General features: G+C 31.8%; 2 protein-coding genes across 2 annotated transcripts; one reads left to right on the top strand and one right to left on the bottom strand.

Annotated features, from left to right (window-relative positions):
* Positions 1-1,328: 1,328 nt before the first annotated feature.
* Positions 1,329-7,848, top strand: LOC134232580 (uncharacterized). Its single transcript, XM_062714566.1, has 5 exons — positions 1,329-1,415; positions 1,596-1,709; positions 2,196-2,396; positions 2,746-2,850; positions 7,699-7,848. The coding sequence occupies exons 1-5, from the start codon at positions 1,362-1,364 to the stop codon at positions 7,846-7,848; spliced, it is 624 nt and encodes a 207-aa protein (XP_062570550.1). The 5' UTR covers positions 1,329-1,361.
* Positions 7,849-15,453: 7,605 nt separating this feature from the next.
* Positions 15,454-19,727, bottom strand: LOC134232578 (tetraspanin-18B-like). Its single transcript, XM_062714564.1, has 8 exons — positions 19,668-19,727; positions 19,421-19,515; positions 17,069-17,299; positions 16,794-16,868; positions 16,535-16,648; positions 16,224-16,403; positions 16,001-16,084; positions 15,454-15,810 (listed from the first exon to the last, which is right to left on the bottom strand). Exons 2-8 carry the CDS (start codon positions 19,484-19,486, stop codon positions 15,748-15,750), a joined length of 813 nt encoding a protein of 270 aa, XP_062570548.1. The 5' UTR covers positions 19,487-19,515; positions 19,668-19,727; the 3' UTR covers positions 15,454-15,747.
* Positions 19,728-21,487: the final 1,760 nt, after the last annotated feature.

The following is a 21,487-nucleotide window of genomic DNA, read 5'->3' as shown; positions in this document are numbered from 1 at the left end:
CAAGTAGCATTAAGCCAGGAACTATATTTTTTGGCGGATTTTTTTTTAGAACAAAATGATCAATTTTCCCTTTTGAACTATAAACGGTACTGTTAATTTTAGATTCCTTTTCCATGATGGTTGCACATAAAACTGTTTATGCAGTAAAATGTATTATACTGATTCTGAAATATCTATTAATGTATTTCTTATGAATTTTTTCCATGAATTATGTCAAACATAGCAAATATATTCTGAAGGTTAAGGGAAAAAATTAGCCAAATTGACATTTAAAAAAAATATCTAAAAATTTGCATCGTATGACCCCTCTTTTGATGTTCTTTTCTGAATATATAAGATAACTTTTACTTATCTGCTTACATTCAGCAAAAGTTAAAATCTTTAAAATAATTTTCTAGCTTATTAAATGTTCAATGCCAGGAAAATAACATTTTATGAGTGCAGAAAGGTCGATTTTTTAATCAATTATTTAATTTTTGATAAAGCCACATGTGTAGAAACTAAAAATATACTTGATAAAAAAGTTTAAAACTTTAAAAATGTCAGGAGCCAAACTCGTTAAAGAAATGAGAAAGAAAACACATTTTAAAAGAGCAGATGTGAACAAATTTAATACTGCTTCTAATTTCCCTAATTTTTTCTTCGTTTGTAAAACAAAGTTTTTTATGAAAAAAAAAACAAAACACTTTCTAATTATATCCGGAGTTTAGGAAATGAACTTTTATGTTTCTTATCCTAAGTTTAAACCCGTTCAAAGAGGAAGATTCTCTGATGGCACATCAAGCACTGCTGAAGAAATTTCCTGTGGTCTTGATAGCTGGCCTAACTATATCGGTCAGTAATCTTAAATAAATTACAACTTATTTGGAGCATTCATTACACTGTTTTATATTCAGTTTTATTCACGTAAAATTCCTCTCCTTCTTATTATATTTTTTTTCAGATTGTGACTACTCCACTAATCTGCAAAAGTTTTGAATTGAGGAATGATCATGAAAGCCAGTGTAGCATCTATAGTACACTACTGAAATTGAAGGTGAATCTACCAGGAGGTTGCCCTTACGACAGAGTCATGGATTTGTCCAATAAAATAATTCTTAAAGGAATCATATTTCTAAGTATCATTATTTTCCTCGTTGGTACCACTTGGCTTCTCATAATATATTCATCAAGATATCATCGAGTGGAGATTGGGATTGTGAGCGTATGTACTTTAAAATAAATACTTGATGTTTCTTTCAGACAAATTAAAAGGAAAATTCTTTAAAACATTTCTACCTGAAAATTAAGAATTGTTTTAATTGTATAATTATTTTTGGTAGTTTTTGCTCATTGGTGCAACAGTACCTCTGACTGTGCTTATGTATGATGACTATAACGATTTACACGATCTTCAAGACAAGATTGAAGGGATGGTATGCTATCCTTTAGGACAAGTTTTTAATACCTTATAAAATGTATATTTTATTGATTTGAATAATACAGATATGATCATTCTTTAAAATGTTTTAAAATGGTTTGTTGTATTTCATTTTATAAATTCAGATCTGTTAAAGTTCTTTAGATTTATATGTTTATTATTCTATTTATATTAGAATTGGAACACTTTACAAGCCGCTATGATATCTTCTCTTACGACTTATTTCTTAAGTGATAACCTCACAAGTCCCAATACAACATCAAACCAGTGGAATATCCTTTTCATAGAGGCAAGTCGATTTAAAGAAATATATAGTGTTTGGTAGTTTAGTAGTAGTGCTAGTTGTTTTTTTGTTTATCTTTTTTCTTTGTTCCTATGGCTTTTTAATTTTTCCCTTTGTCCTGAGAAAGAGACAGGGAGTTCCGAAAATTACCAAGATTATATGACAGTTTATTTAATAAGTAATTTTGTAAACAGTCCAAAACATAACTTGTGCAATCTTCATGGGGAAAAAAGGAACCTGCACTTAAAGTGAGTTAATGCTGTGCGAAACAAAAGGGACATAAATTGCATCTGGATTGATGTCAAATGTAGTTTTGATTTATAGATATACTCAGTGCGCTGGGATGCTCCGCTTTGTAGATATAGTGTTTCTTAATGAACTCAAGTATATGCCTACCCCCTTGTCGTTAGAAAAGCCTGTCCTCGACAGACTAGATATTGAGCTGAAAGTATTTTTTTCTCATGTAGAAAGTTTGTTTAAATATGTTTTTAGTATAAGTGTTGCGGAGTTCGTAGCATTCACGGGACGACTAACGATTTTGACATCACTCCATGGTGTACAACGAGTGGATCATGTCAAATTACAAATTCTCAGATTCCTAAAACATGCTGCCTTGGAGTCACTATGGAAGACTACCAGTCAGCTTCTAATGAATGTCATGCTCAAGTCATACCCCAAACATATAATAATAAGGTAAAATGTCTGATGTACACGAGATATTGAAATATCACTCTAGCATTAAACTCATGTAAAGGCGAAGCAACATTTTAAACGTTTGAAATATTTTATAGGGCGTTTAAGAAATATTTATCTATAACTAGACATGATTATGTTACAGGTTATTAAATTTTTCTTCTAATTAATATTTTAGTATAGTTTTCTATAGATAAAAATCTAACTCTTAAGGGCTTATCTATTGTTGGAATATCTCAAAAGACCGAAGCAAAACAACATGGTGGTATCTTGAAAAATAATAAAAGATAAATTATGATTTATTTTAAATTTATCAACATGTTTTTTATTTTTTTTCCTTCTCATTCAGGGGTGCTATAAGGCACTGATGGATATATCAATAGAAGAAAGAGACAAGCACAAAATAAAAATCGAGCAGGTTCTTTGTGAGGGAATGAAAGTACTAATTGCGATGGTAGGTCTACATTCTAAACTAAACTAAATAGTTGATTCTAGAATTATTGATTTGATAATGATAATGAAAATACATTTAAGATACAAGTACAATATGGACTGTTTAGAAGGGAGACAATCACCAGTTACAGGTCTGAGTAGGGTTTTCACCCGAGTGCGCTTGGCCTAGAGTGACAACCCTACTCAGACTTGATCATTCGTGATTTCTACCTGCTTGATTTTATCACTATAAATATATTATATTTATATATTTAGCGCATACAATATTTGGCGGAAATTGGATTTTGAACAAGTTAGCGTGGATTTGATTTAGTATATATCTCAATGTTCTTCCTTTTAGGTATATATGCCAGACTTTTAGCGTTGTATTTGAATAAGCGGATATTGCTTTCCGCCAAAAACGTTAAAAAGAATACACAGCAAAATCTAATGCATTTACAGTATCTTAAAGAAATCAGATTTAATAGACTATGAGAAAGCAAGCAAACCCCTTGCGATCTTTTACCCTCTGGTTTGATTTTATTCTTTCAAAATATGTAAACAGACACCTTTAACCACAAAGTTCATTATTTTCCGACTTACGGTTTTTTTTACTTTACTAAATCGGAGTATATCCCCCAACAGGGGGTATGTTAGTAAAATAAAAAATTACCAATTGAGTATATCAACAGGGGAACAGTTTACATAATGAACTAAAAACAAGATCTAAGATACGGACCGGACAGTACTGACAGTTGTTAAAAATCATTTAATATTTATTTTGTGGGAAGTTAAGGTTTTAAATAATTTTAGAACAAATTTACACAACTTTGCTAAACATGTTAGTTCATGTACATAAGTGTTTCTCAAATTATAAAAAAGGTATTGTGTTTGGGTTCAAATTAATATTTCGAGGTATAAATTTCTGTCTTTCATTCTGTAAAAAGGGACACTTAAATAAATAATGAAACTCATCAGCAAGTTCATGGTTATTGTAGAGGTAACAATTTTTCAGATTTCAGTAAAAATCTGAAACTTCCCAGGCTTCAATTGGCAATTATGACTGACACATTAAAATTCACAAAAAATGTAATCTAAGATCAGATGGTAATTTTGTAAAGATAATTTTCAAAACCAAAAGCACATTTTACAGTTGGATCCCCATAAATGATGTTTCATATGTCAGAGTTACTTTTGTATCTTTTTTTTAGGGAAAGGGGGTTCCCCCCGGGAAAAAGTCTATGTATCTTGCTTTTATTCTTTTTCTGGCTTCTTTTCATGCTTCATTATTATTGTAACTGTATGTCACTTTATTGTTTTCATATTCTTTTATTACATTTCACTATGACTTTTATCCTTCTTCATTTTGCGTTTTACTTCTATGTTGCTTTATTCTTGTAAATTCATTTTTTTTCTTATAAATTGATACAGTTTTTTAAAAATGATTATAACTATTACAACGTTAACTCAATCACGCAAACAATGAAGCATATTCAATGAAGACGAATATAAGTTTTTTAATTTAGTGGGGGTTTTTAATAACGCTAGGTGGCAGGGGTGTTCGCTAAGAGTGTTAGTAAAATTAGGTAAAAAAACCCCGGGGCCGGGGTTATTCGATTTTTTTTTCAATTTTCTGCCTTAATACTTTATTAATCAAACTAGACTGATGTTTGTTATAAGCCCAAAGGTTTTAAGTTACATAGTTTTTTATGACAGGGTAGGGGGTTATAGGGTCCTTTGGTTTCCTCTGGAAGACTGACTACATAGTGATGTTTCCCTTTCAAAAACTATCAGTGGGACTCCCCCCGGGGAATTTCAATATATAGCTGGGCTTGGGGGGAAAATTGGCTTATATAGCAACTCGCCCCCATTCCAAGCAAACCCTCCCACGAATATTTTTTTTAATCGTAAAACAATGTTTATATATACTAACGTTTTCATTTTTTTGAAGAAAAGTTATACGTTCTATCAGGGACCTATATCCCTTGTTCTATATAAAAAAAATTTTAAAAAAGTTTCCCTCACTGCTCAATGGCTATAACCCCCAAAGGTTATAGCCCCTCCACCGGCAAGGGGGTGGCTTTCCATTTGAGTGAAAAATTCTCAAAAAGGGAAATTATACAATGTACAATCACACCACCAAAGTCTCAATATATATATATACTGACCCCCGGGGGTGGACGACCTCCTATGGGGTAATTTCATCGGTAGAGGGGAGGAAGGCCACGAAACATTTTCCTAAACGTAACTTTTTACTATTTGGAAAAGTTCAGGGGAAAGGCTTGTTGCCCCCCATCCCTTACATTTTTTGTTGCAGTACTAATGTAAAATTTATACATTAAGTCATGTACTTAGTGGCATATGAGAAAATTTTTTTTCTGAAAAAAAGTTGACGCCCCCCCCCCCCTTTTCACCACCACCAAATAGTATTTTGAGTTTTAAGATTTTTTTAGCTCCCCCTGGTTGATGACAAAACTTCCCGTCTAAAAATACTTCCTTTTTTATTGAAAAGTGCTATTTTAATAAAAAAAATATTAACGCAAAAAAAAACCGGGGTGTTTCTGTATGCCTGGGTCCCCTGAGTCTGGTTGATTTCGCCCTTCCATGGCGGTTTTAGAGGGCGGGGGGGGGGGGGTCCCCCCCCTAAAAAATTAATAAGGTTACTACTAAAAAAGGAACCCCCCCCCCCCAAAATGAATTTTGGGGTTGGAGCGATTTTAAGTTTTTTTTCCTTCTTTTTATGCTGGTCAAGAAATTTCTGGGATTGGTTTTTTTTTTTTGACTGGGTTGCCCCCCCCCCACCCCGGGAAAAAAAAATTTGGGATCCCCCTGTACCCATAAAGCTCCTCACTCCTCAAAGCCCTGTCCCTAGAATCACGCGCATCCCTTACTACCTGTCGTGAAATAAAGTTCAGTTGGTGGGAAAAATTTGAAAAACAACCCAATATATAAGGGTTAACTAGTATCAAAATATTTAACATTTTTAGATAACAATTAAACTGTAATTTAAATATCCAACAAATAACTTTAGTATAGAGTTATATTTTTCAGGCGAGAGAAGAGTGACGTAGCATCGTTTTTGAAAGTGGGGAGGGGGGCAACAAGAGAATAAATATTCAAGCTACCCAAATGAAAAAACTTGACAAGCGCAAAATAAACCCAAGGAAATTTCCAAACTTAAAATACATAGGGGTTTGGGAAAAGGGGAGGGGGGGTTGCTTAATTGACTGCTTAGCCCTCACTTCTTTCCAAAGATAAAATTAGTATAACATTTAACATTCCTGCGTAGGTTTAACCCCCCCCCCACTTTCCATGGACACGATGCAGTAAAGGTTTAAAATGGGGAAAAACGGGGGTTTTTTGGAAGTTGGCGGGGGATGGGAAACCCTTTAACCAACCCCCCCCCCCACCCCTCCTCCAAATAGGATTTTTGTGTTTGGAAAATGCACATTTTTTTTTCTTTTTTTTTTTTTTTTTGTTTCAGGTTGTTTTTGAAGGTCTAAAAAAATTTTTAAAACTTTCCCCCCCCCCCAAAATTTAAATTGGGTTCCAAAACCCCAAAGAAATCCTTTTTGGGGGGGGGGGTGGGGGTTTTGAATTTCGATTAGCTTCTTCTATAAATAAATTAAAATTTTTTTCCTACTATGCGTACTTCATTTACTTATTTGACCCTTACTCTTACAAAAAGTGTGTGGCCTTTAAATGAACATATTCATATAGTAACAGTTATGTCTAAAAAAAAGAAGCCGCTGTTCCTGTGTGCCCAGAGAAAATAAATATGGAGTTTCCATCATTCGATGGGAGATCGGATTCGGCCTTTAGAAGTTCGATTGGTAAAGTATTAAGGCGTATTGAAGAACCTAAAATAACCCAACCCCGGGGTTTTCTTACCTAGTTTTACCAACACTCGTAGCGAACACTACGCCACCTAGCGTTATAATGCCGCACTAAATTTTGACGGTTTGACAACTTCCATTCGTCTTCATTGAATATGCTTCATTGTTAGCGTGATTGAATTAACATTCGTAGTAGAGATAATGCTAATAATTTATTAAAGAAACTGTTTAAGTTTAAAAGAAAGTAGAATGAATTTACAAGAATAAAGCAACATAGAAGTAAGGGCAAAATGAAGAAGGATAAAAGTCAAAGTGAAATGTAATAAAGAAATGTATTGAAAACAATAAAGTGACATATAATTACAATAATAACAAAGCATAAAGAAGTAGTCAGAATAAGAATAAAAGCAACATACATAGACTTTTGGCGGTAATTCCCTTCCATACTTTTTCGACATTTATTGACATCAAAAGAGAAGCAACAAAGTCGCCATCCTGCACGCTTGCTTGCACTATTCATTATCATCTGAAGTTGTCATCCTGTCTTTAAGGGAAACATCACGAATTGTCTCCCTAAACGTGACATGCTCTGATTCAATCAAATTGGTTGCATTATCCTGAAGAATGATAATAATAATTAGGTTCATCTAAAAAAAAAATACTTAACACAACTCAATTAATCAAGTCTTGCTTGTCGTCTCCACTATTCCAGTCAACGTTAACCTTCATAGTTACAATAATTCTTTTTTTTTTAAAGAAATGTTTTTTAAAAACGTTTTTCAAATCATTTTCATGATTAAAAAAACTTTTTCATTGCCAATGAATAAGTGAATAAATAAACTCTCTAATCTACACAATAAAACAAACACGTTTTTGATTTGCTAGGTCAAAGAATTATTCTTTGCTTACAAGGTTTTAAAATAAGGAGCAATTATGTTGAAGTCAGTAACCTTTTAGAATATTTAAACAAGACGGCTGGAATAGGTCATTGTAACTTTGAGTTTGTGTTACTTATAGTTTATGCAATTTTTCAGGTAATATGTATAATATTGCCAGTTTTCGGAATCCTTGGGGTTGCTCCTCGCGGAATCAGTTATTGCTGCAAAAGGGAATCAAAAGAAAAGAAAGGCGAGTGTCACAATGGAAGCATTCCAAATGAGGAAACTGAGCAGACGCCAATGTAACCTTTTGAAACATGTTCATATTAACATTTATATCTCATTTCAATACTGCATCTGAATCAGAATTGCTGTCTAGATTGATATCAATATATTAACAATTTCCATGCAAATACCTTACAAATATGAGTAGTTTTGTATCCCAGAGGTTTAAAAAGAATACCATTAGTTACTAATATGACATCGTTATCTTCATATTTCATACAAATCACAAAAAACAACACATGCAGTACATTAATTCAATTTCTTATCTTTTATACTTTTGAAAAACGTTTCATTATTTAGTGAATTTAGGCTATGAAATGCACTTTCAATTGATTTTTTAATTGTCAAAATATCTGAAATCACCGGTTCAATTTTGCACATTTTTTATTCAGTAAATCATTCCAATTACTCTGATAATTTTTTTTTGTAAAAATTGAATGATACGTTTTCTTTCTGAAGAACTTACAGTGTCGAATATTTACAGGTGAATTTTCATTTCCCTGGCCATGCATGTTCTTCTATATTACTCAGATTTACCGGTATTAATGAAAAGAAAAGTCGCCTGTAAAAACAGCATCACACAAGTTTGTTATATATCAATTGATACTTTTTAGATAAGGCTCATTCGTAAGTCGAATGTCTGATAACACAGTCCTCTTTCAGGGATCTGATAGGCTATATTTCAAACAAAGTGGACACAAAATGTGCGATTGAATTTATTTGATGTTAAATATACAGAGATTTAGTAGGCTAGAACAAAATATCAAAGTTTCAAAAAAATGAATTGAGGAAAACATCGGTGTATCTATTTTGTACTACCTTAAATATAGGCAAGGATTAAGCAAAGGTTTTTTCAAGTAAATGAAGCATTCTAAATAGTAATTATTGAAAGAAAATTGCTTTGAGATATTGAATAAGAGAACTTTGAAAATTAAATTGCAGATACTAAGAAACAGAAAGGCATGCACTGCATTAGAAATAAGAATAACAATTGAAATACATTTTTATCGAAATGATTTATTAATAAATTTATTTTAATTTATTGAAAATGGGATTTCTCTTCGAGGACATTGAAGGTAAAAAAAACTAGGATACCTTGAGGCAAACGTGTTGTGAAAACATCAATAATCATGTTTATACTAGTATATGCAGAATATGCGGCATATAAAAGCAATGGACTAATAATGGACTAACAATTTGAATGAAAACGTCAATCGGTATTTGACGAAATGATGAACTGTATTTGCTAACAAGATCATTATATTAACTATAGAACTGACGAAATGATGTGCTGAAACAAGATTTCTTCTGTCAATGCTTGTTTGTCAAAAAGGCACCTCGTTTGAGAAATTCTTCATACGTAGAACATGTTCTTGCGTGTCGAATCAACCGGAGAAACATACACTCCTTATGCAGGTGATAAAGGTATATTGCTGCATAAATAAGGGAAGTTGACGATAGAAAAGTTCAGTCATCACGTTTATCATAGAGCTTGGTTGAACATTTACTGGATCATGTAATGTATTTGAAAGGAAAAATGTGCTTATTTTTCGAGTTTAAAGCACCAAAATTTCTTACGCCGAAAAGGTGTATTTCATAAAAGAAACATCCCTTATACACTTTTGCCCGGAAAAATATGCAGGATGCAGTATATTTTGTATTTACAAGTTAATATCTAAATCGGTAAATTAATTGTCTGTTTTGTTTTTGATAGAATTTTATAAGCTTTCTTCATTTACATAATTAAATTAGTTATGAATATTAAAGTTTCCTTTGTTTTTTTTCTGTTTTTAAGAAATAGAGAAGGGGATTTTGTTTGCCGCCATTATTATAATTCAACCTTTGAATTAAAAAAGTGGTTCTTCATAGGATACTGATAGCTATATAAAACTTACATTGTCAAATCAATTATGAATATTTACATTCAGTGTAATTTTCTTTATGAAATCCATTAGAAATCCATGATGTTCAAATCTTTATAACATACGCGAAACCTTGTCACCGCGCGTTAGAATACACAGTAGGAACTATATGCATTTTCAATACTTTATGAACACCAAAACGTACATTGTTTGACACAATTTAATTTGAAAAATTAACCCTGTTGAATTAACGTAAAAAATACAACAAATGTGCATTTAAAATTAATTTGTCACTTTTTTTCCTCGCAATGTTCGTTTGCGCTATTTAACTTGACGACGTCACAAACGTCACAAACAGCTCTTACGTCTATAAAGCACACCAGTTTTGAAGGGCGCTAAATTCACATCAAAGATTACCGAAATAAACAATTATGAAGAGGAAAAATTAAAGAATGTAAATTTAAGTATTGAATAAATATTTTGGGATGTCTTCGGTCCTATAACACACCTGGCCATGCCGACAAATTATCATACCGCGCTAACGCGCAGTATTCAATTTGTGGCACGGCCAGGTGTGTTATATACGGAAGCCCATTTAGGACCTTTCAAAAAATAGTTTAGAATTCGTTATAACGAATTTAATTTGTTTAAACAGATTTATTGAATTCGTTATAACGAATTTAATTTGTTTTAACAGATTTATTGAATTCGTTATAATGAATTTAATTTGTTATAACAGATTCATTGAATTCGTTATAACGAATTTAATTTCATTACAGATTTATTGAATTCGTTATAACAAATTTAATCTGTTATTACAGATTTGTTGAATTCGTTATAACCTAATTCTTGAATTAGTACATACTTTTATTGTATTTAATTTTAATTTTAAAAAAGACAAATTTCTATTCTAAGCGTAAGCTCGAACGAAAGCATTCATATTCCAGGATAATGTGCAAACTTTCAAATTTTCTCCTATAATAGACCTCAAATGAATTCTTAATTATTTCTTCTGTTTTATATTTTAATTAAAGAAGACGTTAGAGTCAACTCACTTTTTCTTTACATTTACAGATGAACAAAGTGTCTTCTATGATCAGGAATTACTTTTCTTTCTACATCATAAGCAACACACTATACCGAAATCCATACATGACGTATTTAATGAAAATACGCAAAACAACAAAAACAATAATCTAAGGAACAATAATCGAAGGAAATTCTTTGTTTTGAACAGTCAAGGACACATTCATCACTACAACACGGTTCCAGATCTTATTGCATTAAGTACCTTGATGTTTCAAATCGATCCAAAGTGAACAAGTCATCTTAGAAAGAAATGCAGTAACATTATTTTATTTTTGTCTGATGACTTAGCACCCCCCCCCCCCACTTTTTTGCAAATATGTACATAATATAGGCATTGGAAGTTGGGGTTTACCTTTTTTGTTGGTTAAGCCCCCCCCCCACCCCCCCACTTTAAATTTGCTTCCAACGCCTATGTCACCAGAAGTGATATAAGAGTTATAGTGACTACATGGACAATATGTTATGGTTCCAGCAGACGATACTGCAGTGATATCGTCTGCTTTTTAATTAAAAGAGAACTCAGAAATGTTACAATCTTGTGATTTGTCATAAGCAAATCAATTTCTTAAAAATTTACTCTGATTGTACAAACGATCGAGGACGCTGAAGTTGATGATAAAAGGATGCTTGATTTTCTCTTGGACAACTTTTATGTAGTTTTCGGAGAGCAAGTTCTCCAACAAATTATTGGAATTCCGATATACACTTATTGTGCTCTTTTATTAGCTGACCTGTTTTTATCATCTTATGAAGCAGAATGTATTTTTTAAAAAGATTCTACATGAGAGGAGGAAAATAATTGCTGTAGCATTCAAATGACATGTAGTATATCAGCAATGTTTTATCAATTAACATTTTCAATTATTTTCAATTATATTTCGACTACAGTGCACTTGACATACAAACACTGCCGAGTTTACCACACTCACTTCATGTTTGGATGTTTTACTGATTAGATAGAAGATAAAGACCAACTATCAACTGCTTTGTATGACAAAGGAGGCTACTTTACTTTTACCTTCGTGATTCTTTTTAATTCATGTAGCATTATTAAATTATCACCTGCTTGTTGTGTTTCTGATTCCAACTAATTGGCCATTCAAAAGCTTGTTCTGAGTTCGATCACTTTTTAAAGAGGGTATGCTTCTCACTGATGAACAGATGTTACAAAGATTTCAACACTCTGGTTTAAAATTGGCATTTTGAAAATTTTAAGGTCGTTATAATGACCTTGTTATACGAGGGACGTTCAATAAATAATGTCATCAGCTCGATGACATACAACATAGAAATCATATGCCATTAAGCTTGACTTTCTCTAATTATTGAATCTTTAATGAGTTGATAACAGTTTATGTGACCACTTTGCATCACATAATTCCATTGCGAGAAGCTGAAAAACAAGGGCTGCTCGAGACACTGCAAGAATCAGTAAGCTAGAGTGAAATTAAACGCTTCATTAAAACTGCTATAAAACTTGTTAAGAATCCCAAAGAAATATTAACTGAAGTACATGTATGTGAAATTTACAGCAACAAATGCCTGTTTTATACACACATGAGCAGGTGCATTTCAATGAAAAAAAAAATGATATAATGGGCATCAAAAATGGGTACCATCCTTGGCGACAAGGACATACAACAACCTATGTTTATTTGCAAAAATTCAACAAATTATCACTGAGTATATTTAGTTGACTTTAAGACACATAGCAAATTTGATAGACATTATTTTGCGTGTAGTTCATACTGTTTTAAGGAAACATTTGATAGTAAAAAAATATTAATACTTGAAAAATGAGTGAAAACGATAGCGTTTTGGAATATCTAAAAAAATCTTTTAAAAATTAAATAAAATGTAATTATCCATGTTTGTTTGATATTCAAACAGATAATGAAACTTGAATCCATTTTGCTTTAAACCCTCAAAACAAAATTTACAATGAGATACACTTGACAAAACGTTAAGGGCTGAAAAGAGCAAAGAATTGGAAGAGCTCAAAAACAGCTTTATATACTATTTTCTTAAATATTAGTGGTCTTGTTGTTGTAATTCTTATTGGGGAAGTGATTTCAATTTTTGGAAGAATCTAGAAAGCAAAATGTTTCCAAAAAAGTGGAAGGTTTATGAGAGGAAGGAGCCAGAGTGAGGAATTAATTACATTAAATTTCCTTCATGACAGCGTCCAAACCCACAGGCCATGAATAGTAAAGGAGTTCTGGGGATAAAAAAAGTTAATGTTTTGTCACACCGACAATATTGGCCAGCACTTTCAACGTTTGACTTGTTTCATTTCGCAAACTTGAAAAAACACCAGAAAAAAAACAAGTACAGGAAACCATAGGATCTGCCATATTCCAGTATACGAAGGGTCAGACTCAAAAAAGTGTTCTAAAAACAATAAGAAATTGAATCAAAATGTTGCGGACATGTGTTTTCATTCAAAGAGAATATCTAAGTTTAATCATTAGGACTCAATCATAGAAAAGGTTTTTTTTTGTTTCTTTCCGAGCACCGAGGACATTATTCATTGAACGTCCCTCGTATAACAAATATTATCAAATAAAATATACAAGTCATTACCTGACGTGTTTCAAATTAATTTTTAGGACTTTGACTTTTACTGAATTTGATTACATTGCGAATTGTTCTGTCTACAGGATCAATAGTATAGGGCTTATGACGAATGTGACCAGTGGACAGGAAATGTTTACTCCTCCTGGGCACCTTACCTCAACTTTCGATTTTGTATGTGTTTTTTTTCTCTCACTTTTTTGCATCGTTTAATTTTTTTGACTTTCTATGATGAATGACAAACTCACGTCAAAGCACAACTAAAACAAGGCATCAGTTATTTGATTTTTCAATGAAACAGGAGAAAATCTTACAATTCAATTGCACTCTAAAGCATGACAGCTTTTACCCATGTCAATGAAAAGATATACATACTTGATAGAAACACTGAATTTTTTTCTCTAGGAGATATTACATAAAAATTTTGTAAAGAAAAAGATTAATTGTACACTCTGACACGAAACTGCTTCTCCAAAGTCCGCAACTACGGTGAATTCTTCTGATAAAATGACTAAAATTCTTGAAAAAACTTTGTCCTTTATCTTTTTACTTAGCAGGGGTTTATTCTAATATATATTGTGAAAGACAACGTGGTTCATTTTAATATTCCATATGTAACTAGGAAGGTAGAACTTTTTAAAATACAAAAAACCCCACTTTTGTACCGTATAAATGGAAATTTTCGCGAGACGCAAATTTAGCGATTTGACCTTAAAAACTGATCATTTATTTTTAGCGAGTTGTTATTTTAGCGATTTTAAAATGCATAATAAGGAATCTGTTACAAATAAAACGCAATTAATTTTTAGCGATATTCAATTTTAGCGATATCGGCACCCTCGCTAATAATGCCAAATTTAAATCCTCGCCAAAAATTCTATTTATACGGTATTTGTAAATCCATTCATTTTGCGATAACCATGAGGAAAACTGTAGAATTCTAGACAAACATATATATTGCAATAATTTGTCTGATTTTTATCGTCCTTTCTGAGACGCCACAACTTTCAGGTGGAGGAATGCAAATTTGACTTTTTTCAGGACTCGGAGAAGTGAAGAACCTTATTTTACACCAGCGCCTACTGCGACAGGGTAACTTGAATTATAAGGTCTCGTCCAAAGGATTAGTTTCAACGCCTCGACTTAAACCTGGAAGTTCTTACTATGCAAATCTAATGCAAACGCTTTAATTTACCACTCCCTCTTACCACGACATAGCGATGGTTAAGACTGTAACTGACAGTCACTTTTTGTGCAAAACCAAAAAATGTCATTGCTTTTAACCATATGTAAGAATGACGTTTACTTTTGTGTAACAATATTAATTCATATTTATATTCAAATCGCATATATATTTTTCTACGAATGGGAGACAAACTGTTACGTCTATGCATATTGCATATCAGCCTAATCCCTGTTCCTTGCATAAGAACACATATTAAGGTGGAATGTGGATTTTTAATTTTAAAGATTAATTAAATTTCGTGTTCAAAAAGATTTATTGATATAAACAGGGTTACATCGCATGAAATTCAAACACAATCATTTAACTTTAGAATCAGCCACTGTGTGCTACAACAGATCAGAATGTGTCATTCTAATTCTGTAAGACAGGAAAGTTTTAGGCACAAATTCGTCGTAAAAATTGATTTTAATCGCTATTGTAAGAAAATGAAATCTAAAATTTCTTTTCCTATGAGAAGTATTCATAAGGTTATTTATGTCTTCAAAAGGTTTTTTTCTTTTTTATTTGGAAAAACTGTGTTATATGTGTCCGCGAATTCATATATATTAATCTTTTAATTTCGATAAAACAATTTCAGTAGTTAAGAAATGTGATTTTTTTTTCAGAAAATTTTATTGCCAATCAACTTAGCATCTAGAACATCTTATCTAGCAAAATTTAATCAAAAGTGTTTTCATTTCTAAAGAAGCAGAAGTTCGGCCTGAAATGTCTGAATTTTTATAAGTAGTGAAGTGAATAATTTTTTTAATGAATCAACATTTTTGTCAACAATCACATTTGCTATTTTGAACAGAGCTAATATATTAGAAAATATCATACAGAAATAAATTTTAGATTTAATCAAATTCATCGAAATATTCTTGAAAATTTTCAGCTGTGAAAAACATACTTATTCATAATATAAATAAGGACTGATATTCCATTTAGGCAAAAAGAAACATTTATAATCTTATAATAAAAGAACCTTCAGGATATTTGAGTAAGTATTTAAAGATTGAGTCAACCAACGGGTTATGTTATATGTATGTCTGATTGGTCTTCGAAAAGGTTAAGTAGAGTGAATTGCAGAACTATCTACAAATAGTCTTTAAAAAGCCTCAGTCCTACGTATCACAGTGTTCTTTCAGGTCTCCACAGAAGAGCGTTGTCTTATACTATTTCATCCTTTCCAGTTTGGTAGCAAATCATGCAAGCAAAGACAACAGCTAGAAGCTGCAAGGAATGAAAAATTAAAATTGGTTATGAATAAAAGTTTAAAAACTGCTTGTATACATCTGAAAAAAGTAATTTAGATATTCCTATATATTTTGTTTTAAATTTGAAAGATAAATTTTATATAGAAATTATGGCTGAGATAGACTTCCATAAAATTAAGATATTAAAAAAACAAAAATAAAAATACCTCGATTAATAGTATAGTTATTCCAACTCCAATAAATACATTCCCGTATGTCGAAATTTGATCTTGGAGAGCTTCATAACACCCCTTAAAAACAAAGGAGTAAAGTATATTTAAGAAATTCAAAAAAGAAATAATAATGCGAAAAATATGGAGCAGGAATATTTTTTAAAAATAGATTTACAAAAATGTAAATTTGGAATGAAGCGTCGAAATTCAATATTACCTTTGCATTAAACCTTGAGATGCCCTTGACACACTGAGAGGTGCTAGATACAGTAGAATAGTCAGAGGAATCAACTCCTTTACAACAGGTTCTGGGAATCTTGGCGCCTGATCTTGAACCTTTGTCCCATGGTGTGTTATCAAAGTCTGTTGGACTATTGCTCACAGCGCAACAATCTAACTTTAAATTGTTAAAAGAATAAAAGATATAATATATTTTATTATTTTTAAAGCTATGTAATCGTTTTTTTGACATTCATAAAACTATTTCTTTTTTAAATCTTACTATTATAGACAATAAAGTATTCTTACCGACATAAACATATAATTCCATGCATTAGAAACATCACTGGGGCTGTTGATTGTATCATCTTTGTATGAAGCCTTCAGGGATTTTAGCATGCCAGTTTGAACTGCATCATCCAGCTGAAACATGTACTCAAGATAACTTAGCTGTTACAAGAAGGATATGGAGATAACGAACAGTATTCAATCTCAAAGTCCATAAAACAAAGAAAACGCTGATGCTTTAGCAAATGTACACGAAGTTTAGCGATAGAAATGTACCTACCTCACCTTTCATTGTAAACCATAAGGCAACCGCTGTTACTTTCATAATGAAAAGTAATATTACAAGCATAGCATACTGTAAAGGTAAGAATCTTGATTAAGCAGTATTTTTAACAATAATTTCTTTATGATTACATAGAAGAAATCTTTTTTTCTTTCATTTCTTTGTGCAATCTGTACAGTTTTTAATTGATCCTTTCATTTTTCTTTCTATCTCCTTTTAACTATCAGAAAAACAAACTAAAATACAGCAACACAGTACAGATGGACACTTACAGTAACCAGCATGCATTTGACCTCACAGCACGCACCAAACAGACCCAGGCCCGCGACAATGAGAACAAAGATACCAATGGCAATAAAGAGAATAGATAAGTTATCCACCAAGTCTCCTAATTTAAAACTAGTCACGGTGACTGCATTCAGTGCTGGCTTTACTTCGTCACTTATTGCTGATACATTGACTTTCATTAAAATTCCTAGGATGAAAAGTCCAAGTCCTAGCAGCTGAAATACAAACAAATTTAGTCTGAAAATGTTTAAAGAACCTGTATGAATATTTCAGTGATGAAAAATGTAATAATGTTTAGAAGATATAAGTGAAAACAAGTTAAATCAAGTATCAGCACATAGATTATATTACCAAAGCGATCCAAAATGCCTTTATTTTGAAATTGATTGTTTATACATTTTCTCTTTATTTTTAACTAATAATTATTTTCGATAATTTTTCTATTTTTAACATATCCAATGCATTTATTTGGAGAAATTTATATTGTGAAAAGTGTACCAATTTGCAAGAAAGGTAATTTCATTTGGGCTTAATTTTTGAAATGGATTACAGGTCATCAAAACAAAACAGATGAGGGGCAAAGCAAACTCTGACCTCTGAAAATATCAGAGGTGGTATGGTATCAGGTGCCATGAAAGAGTAAGCATACTCTATCTTCAAGTCACCGTCTCTGTGGTCTCTTTGACAAAATATTTCTTTGACAATTCAGAGTGAATACAATGAAAAATGAACAACTGGTATGAATAACATTCAGTCAACATTTGACTTATCTCAGAATGAATAATGTACAATGTCAGTATTTAGAATTTGTATTGATGACCACGAGGTGTATATGGGTGACGAAAATATAGATTGATTTACCTACATTGACTTTTAATCAATCTTAGACTTATATATGGGGTAACAGAAAACGTAATGCTGCATTACCTTCAACCTAAATTAAATTTTATAACCAATTGCTAAAAATATAGTACATTATATTGTTACCCATGTACCTCAATAAAGTTGTGTAAAGTAGAATTATAAAATCTCTTTTTATCATTAGTCCCCTAACGGTGAAATTAACCGGAGGGGACTATAGGTTTCCTCTGCGTCTGTCCGTCCATCCGTCCGTCTAGCTGTCCCCGTCCGTCTGTCAGTCTGTCCTACTTTGTTGTCCGCATTTTTTTCTAAACGCTTGTAGATATGGAGCTGAATTTTGGTATGTGAGTGTGTCTCAATTAGTAACTGTTACAGATCAAGTTTAAATGTCAATTCGTTTCATTGATATTTGACAGAATTATAGCATTTTTAATTTTTCATAATGGTTTAAGATCGGGTTCGTGCTGCGCTAAATTCCAATGGTCAACATGGTAAATACGAAGCGAGGAAAAGACGTTGAAAAAATTTAATGAAAGAGTTGTATTTTCGTTTTTATGTACATTACTTTTTATGTTAAAGGCATACACAACCTTCAAATTTTAACTTCGAGCGATTTTACCTTGGTCATAATCTTTGCACATCAAAAAATGACACCGTATTACAGTAAATAAAAAGGGGAATGCTAATTTCCATTTATATCATGTTGAACTTAAAGATAAAGGTAAAGACACCTAATATTTTTAATAGCTCACAATATATTGTACATATTTTGTCGATTGAGGCTGCTTTACCGCCTATTTCAGTAAATCAGTAGCTATTGGAGAGCAATGACATTCCGAATTTGTTTTCTTTATAAATCATGTGAAACGTCTGCTAAACTCTATTTCGTAAAAATTCTTCATTGATCTGCAATGACGACGATCTTTATCTAAAATGGTGACGTCGTGTCTTATCTATCAATAACAGGTAAAATAAACAAAGAATGAATCAAAGGAGATTCGCTTATCTCCCCAAAAGGGAGACACAAAATATAAACATGGTTAGATAACATGGAGAGGAATAACGCAGTACAAAGGTATTCTTTCAATGACCTTCCAGATGGTTCCAGAATGTGAACAGTTACACAATGTTTAGAGTATTGATGGAACGTTAGTGTTTTATATTCTACATACCGTATTGTATATAATTATTGCTAATATATATAGTGATTTTGGGTCTTATTGCGATCAATATTGGCTTGTAAACGTCCATTTGAAGAGCCGTGAAAATAATAATTAGTTTCTAAAGTCCTACTTTTATTTATACAAAAAGCAATTCCATTTGTTGATATACGCAAAATTTAAATAATGTCTCAATTATCGGATCATAGCAATATTTAAAAATATGAAAAAAAAACCCACAAAAATCCTCAGTTGAGCTTTAGGGCTTTATTTTGATATATACACGCTCATATATGAATTAACTTTAATACTTACAAAGAAAATTATGTTGATGAGAATGAGAAATGCCTTTCCAAATTTTCCACACCCGGTAAGTCCCATTTTTTTTTATTATAAAGGGCTGATCTGATCTACACACAAAAACGAGCATTGGTTATAAAAGAACATCAAATAAACTGTTTCATTTCTCAATAAAAAAATCAAAAGATTAATTAGAATTTTAATACTCTTATAAAAATGATTTTTATTCCTACTAATATATTTTAACAAAAATGCGACTCACCTTTCAAACTTTCGTTTCCTTATTCTTAACTCTTTCGCTTGAAGTTTAAAATAAATTATCTTTTTGTACAAGTAATTCACGATAAAGCAACGTAATATCTTTGCATTAGGTTTATTATTGATCGTCGTGGCAAATAAGGAATGCTAACAATAGAAGTAAGACATTTTATTTATAGCTTCAACCGAATTGTATGTGAAATTTCTAAACCCCCGTAAACGAAATTTCGAGGTATGTAGTTTTTGTGTCCGTCAGTGTGTCTATCTGTTCATCTAAAGTCTTTTCACATTTTTGACTTCTTCTCAAGAACCACTGGGTCAATTTTAACAACACTTGGTGCAAAGCATTCATGGGTAAAAGAAAATTAAAATTGTAAAAATGAAGAGCCATGTCCTCTCACATGGGGAGATAATAAAGAAAAGACAATTCAATTCAATTCAATTTATTCACTCAAAACCATGTAAATGGTACATGAGGTACAAAAACAAATATAACATATATACATATAATACATTGGGTCTAGCAGAAGAAAATAACTAAGGAGAACAGACAATATCATTAATATTACAGATAAATGTACATAATTTTTTCAAAGAATCAACATCATTTTGGCACATCACTTCACAAAACTTGACAATATTTGGATAAGAGAGCAAACTTTTTGTTTCAATAAACTTTCTGCAGTTGGTTTAAAGCACTACATTCTAAGATATAATGATATTCATCTCCTATCTCGTTACTTTGCATAAGCTACAAACTCTTTTATTTCTCTGAGTATCATTCCATCTACTTGTTTCAATTGAAAGGTGGTGATTTGTGGGTCTAAATTAAACAAAAGTTTTTTTTTTTCTAGATTTAAATGATAACAGTGTTAAATATTTTTCGCCCTCAAAATTGGTTTTATAAATTCTATGATTTAATCTTTTTGAAGATTCTTGAACTTCACTTTTCCACATTTATTTAAATATATTGATCTTTTAATCTTTGATTGACTGTAAAAGTTATCCATTCTATATCAAATAAACATTGTTCGTGCTTATACCATACATATATATTTGATAAACCACATCTATCAAAGATCTTTTGTACAAATGATATCCATGCGTTTTTAGCTCACCTGAGCTGAAAGTGCAAGTGAGCTTTTCTGTTCACCCATTGTTTGTCGTCTTCCCGACCGTCCGTCTGTCTAGCTGTCTGTCTGCCTGCCTGTCTTTTAAGTGGGTGTATATGGGTCTATGGTATTTCCCTTGTAATTAGTTTTACTGTTAAAAAAGTAATACTTTGAAGGCTTGTTCCCTGTTAATTACATGTCAATGAATCATTAAATTTTTAAAATCTCAAGTTTTTCGTATGATAAAAAGCACAGAAAAATTCAATTTGCCAATATATTAAATTGTGTATCTTTTTAACCGAAAGAACGAGGGCGCCTTGATTGGCATTCGGCAGGAATCTGGGCGTAATTGAAAAGTGAAAATTTTATCAACATGTCACATGAAATTTTAACATACTTTTCATCTATAGGGTTCCTGTGCAACAGGAAATGAAAATGTTTTCCCGAAATTGAGCTTTGATTTGCTCAAAAATAACTTGAAAATTGCCCAGATCAGACATTTAGTACAAAATGGTAAATTTTAAACACGTTTTTCTAAAAATTATCTATCTCTGGGTCTTCTCTCCATGATTTTGAAACGTTATTTGTGTGTATTTTCATTCAAAGAAACGAAAACACTTATTTAAAAAATGGAGAGAAGACCCAGAGACCACGAAAAATTTGTGTAGCGGTGATAGCTCAGTAAGTTGGGTTACCCGTCCAGTGCACTCGA

The sequence above is a fragment of the Saccostrea cucullata genome, unplaced genomic scaffold, assembly GCF_032062105.1.
Source record: "Saccostrea cucullata isolate Sc308-1 unplaced genomic scaffold, CSIRO_AGI_Scuc_v1 ctg4462, whole genome shotgun sequence".
Taxonomy (NCBI): domain Eukaryota; kingdom Metazoa; phylum Mollusca; class Bivalvia; order Ostreida; family Ostreidae; genus Saccostrea; species Saccostrea cuccullata.
This window is presented reverse-complemented; position numbering and strand designations above follow the sequence as displayed.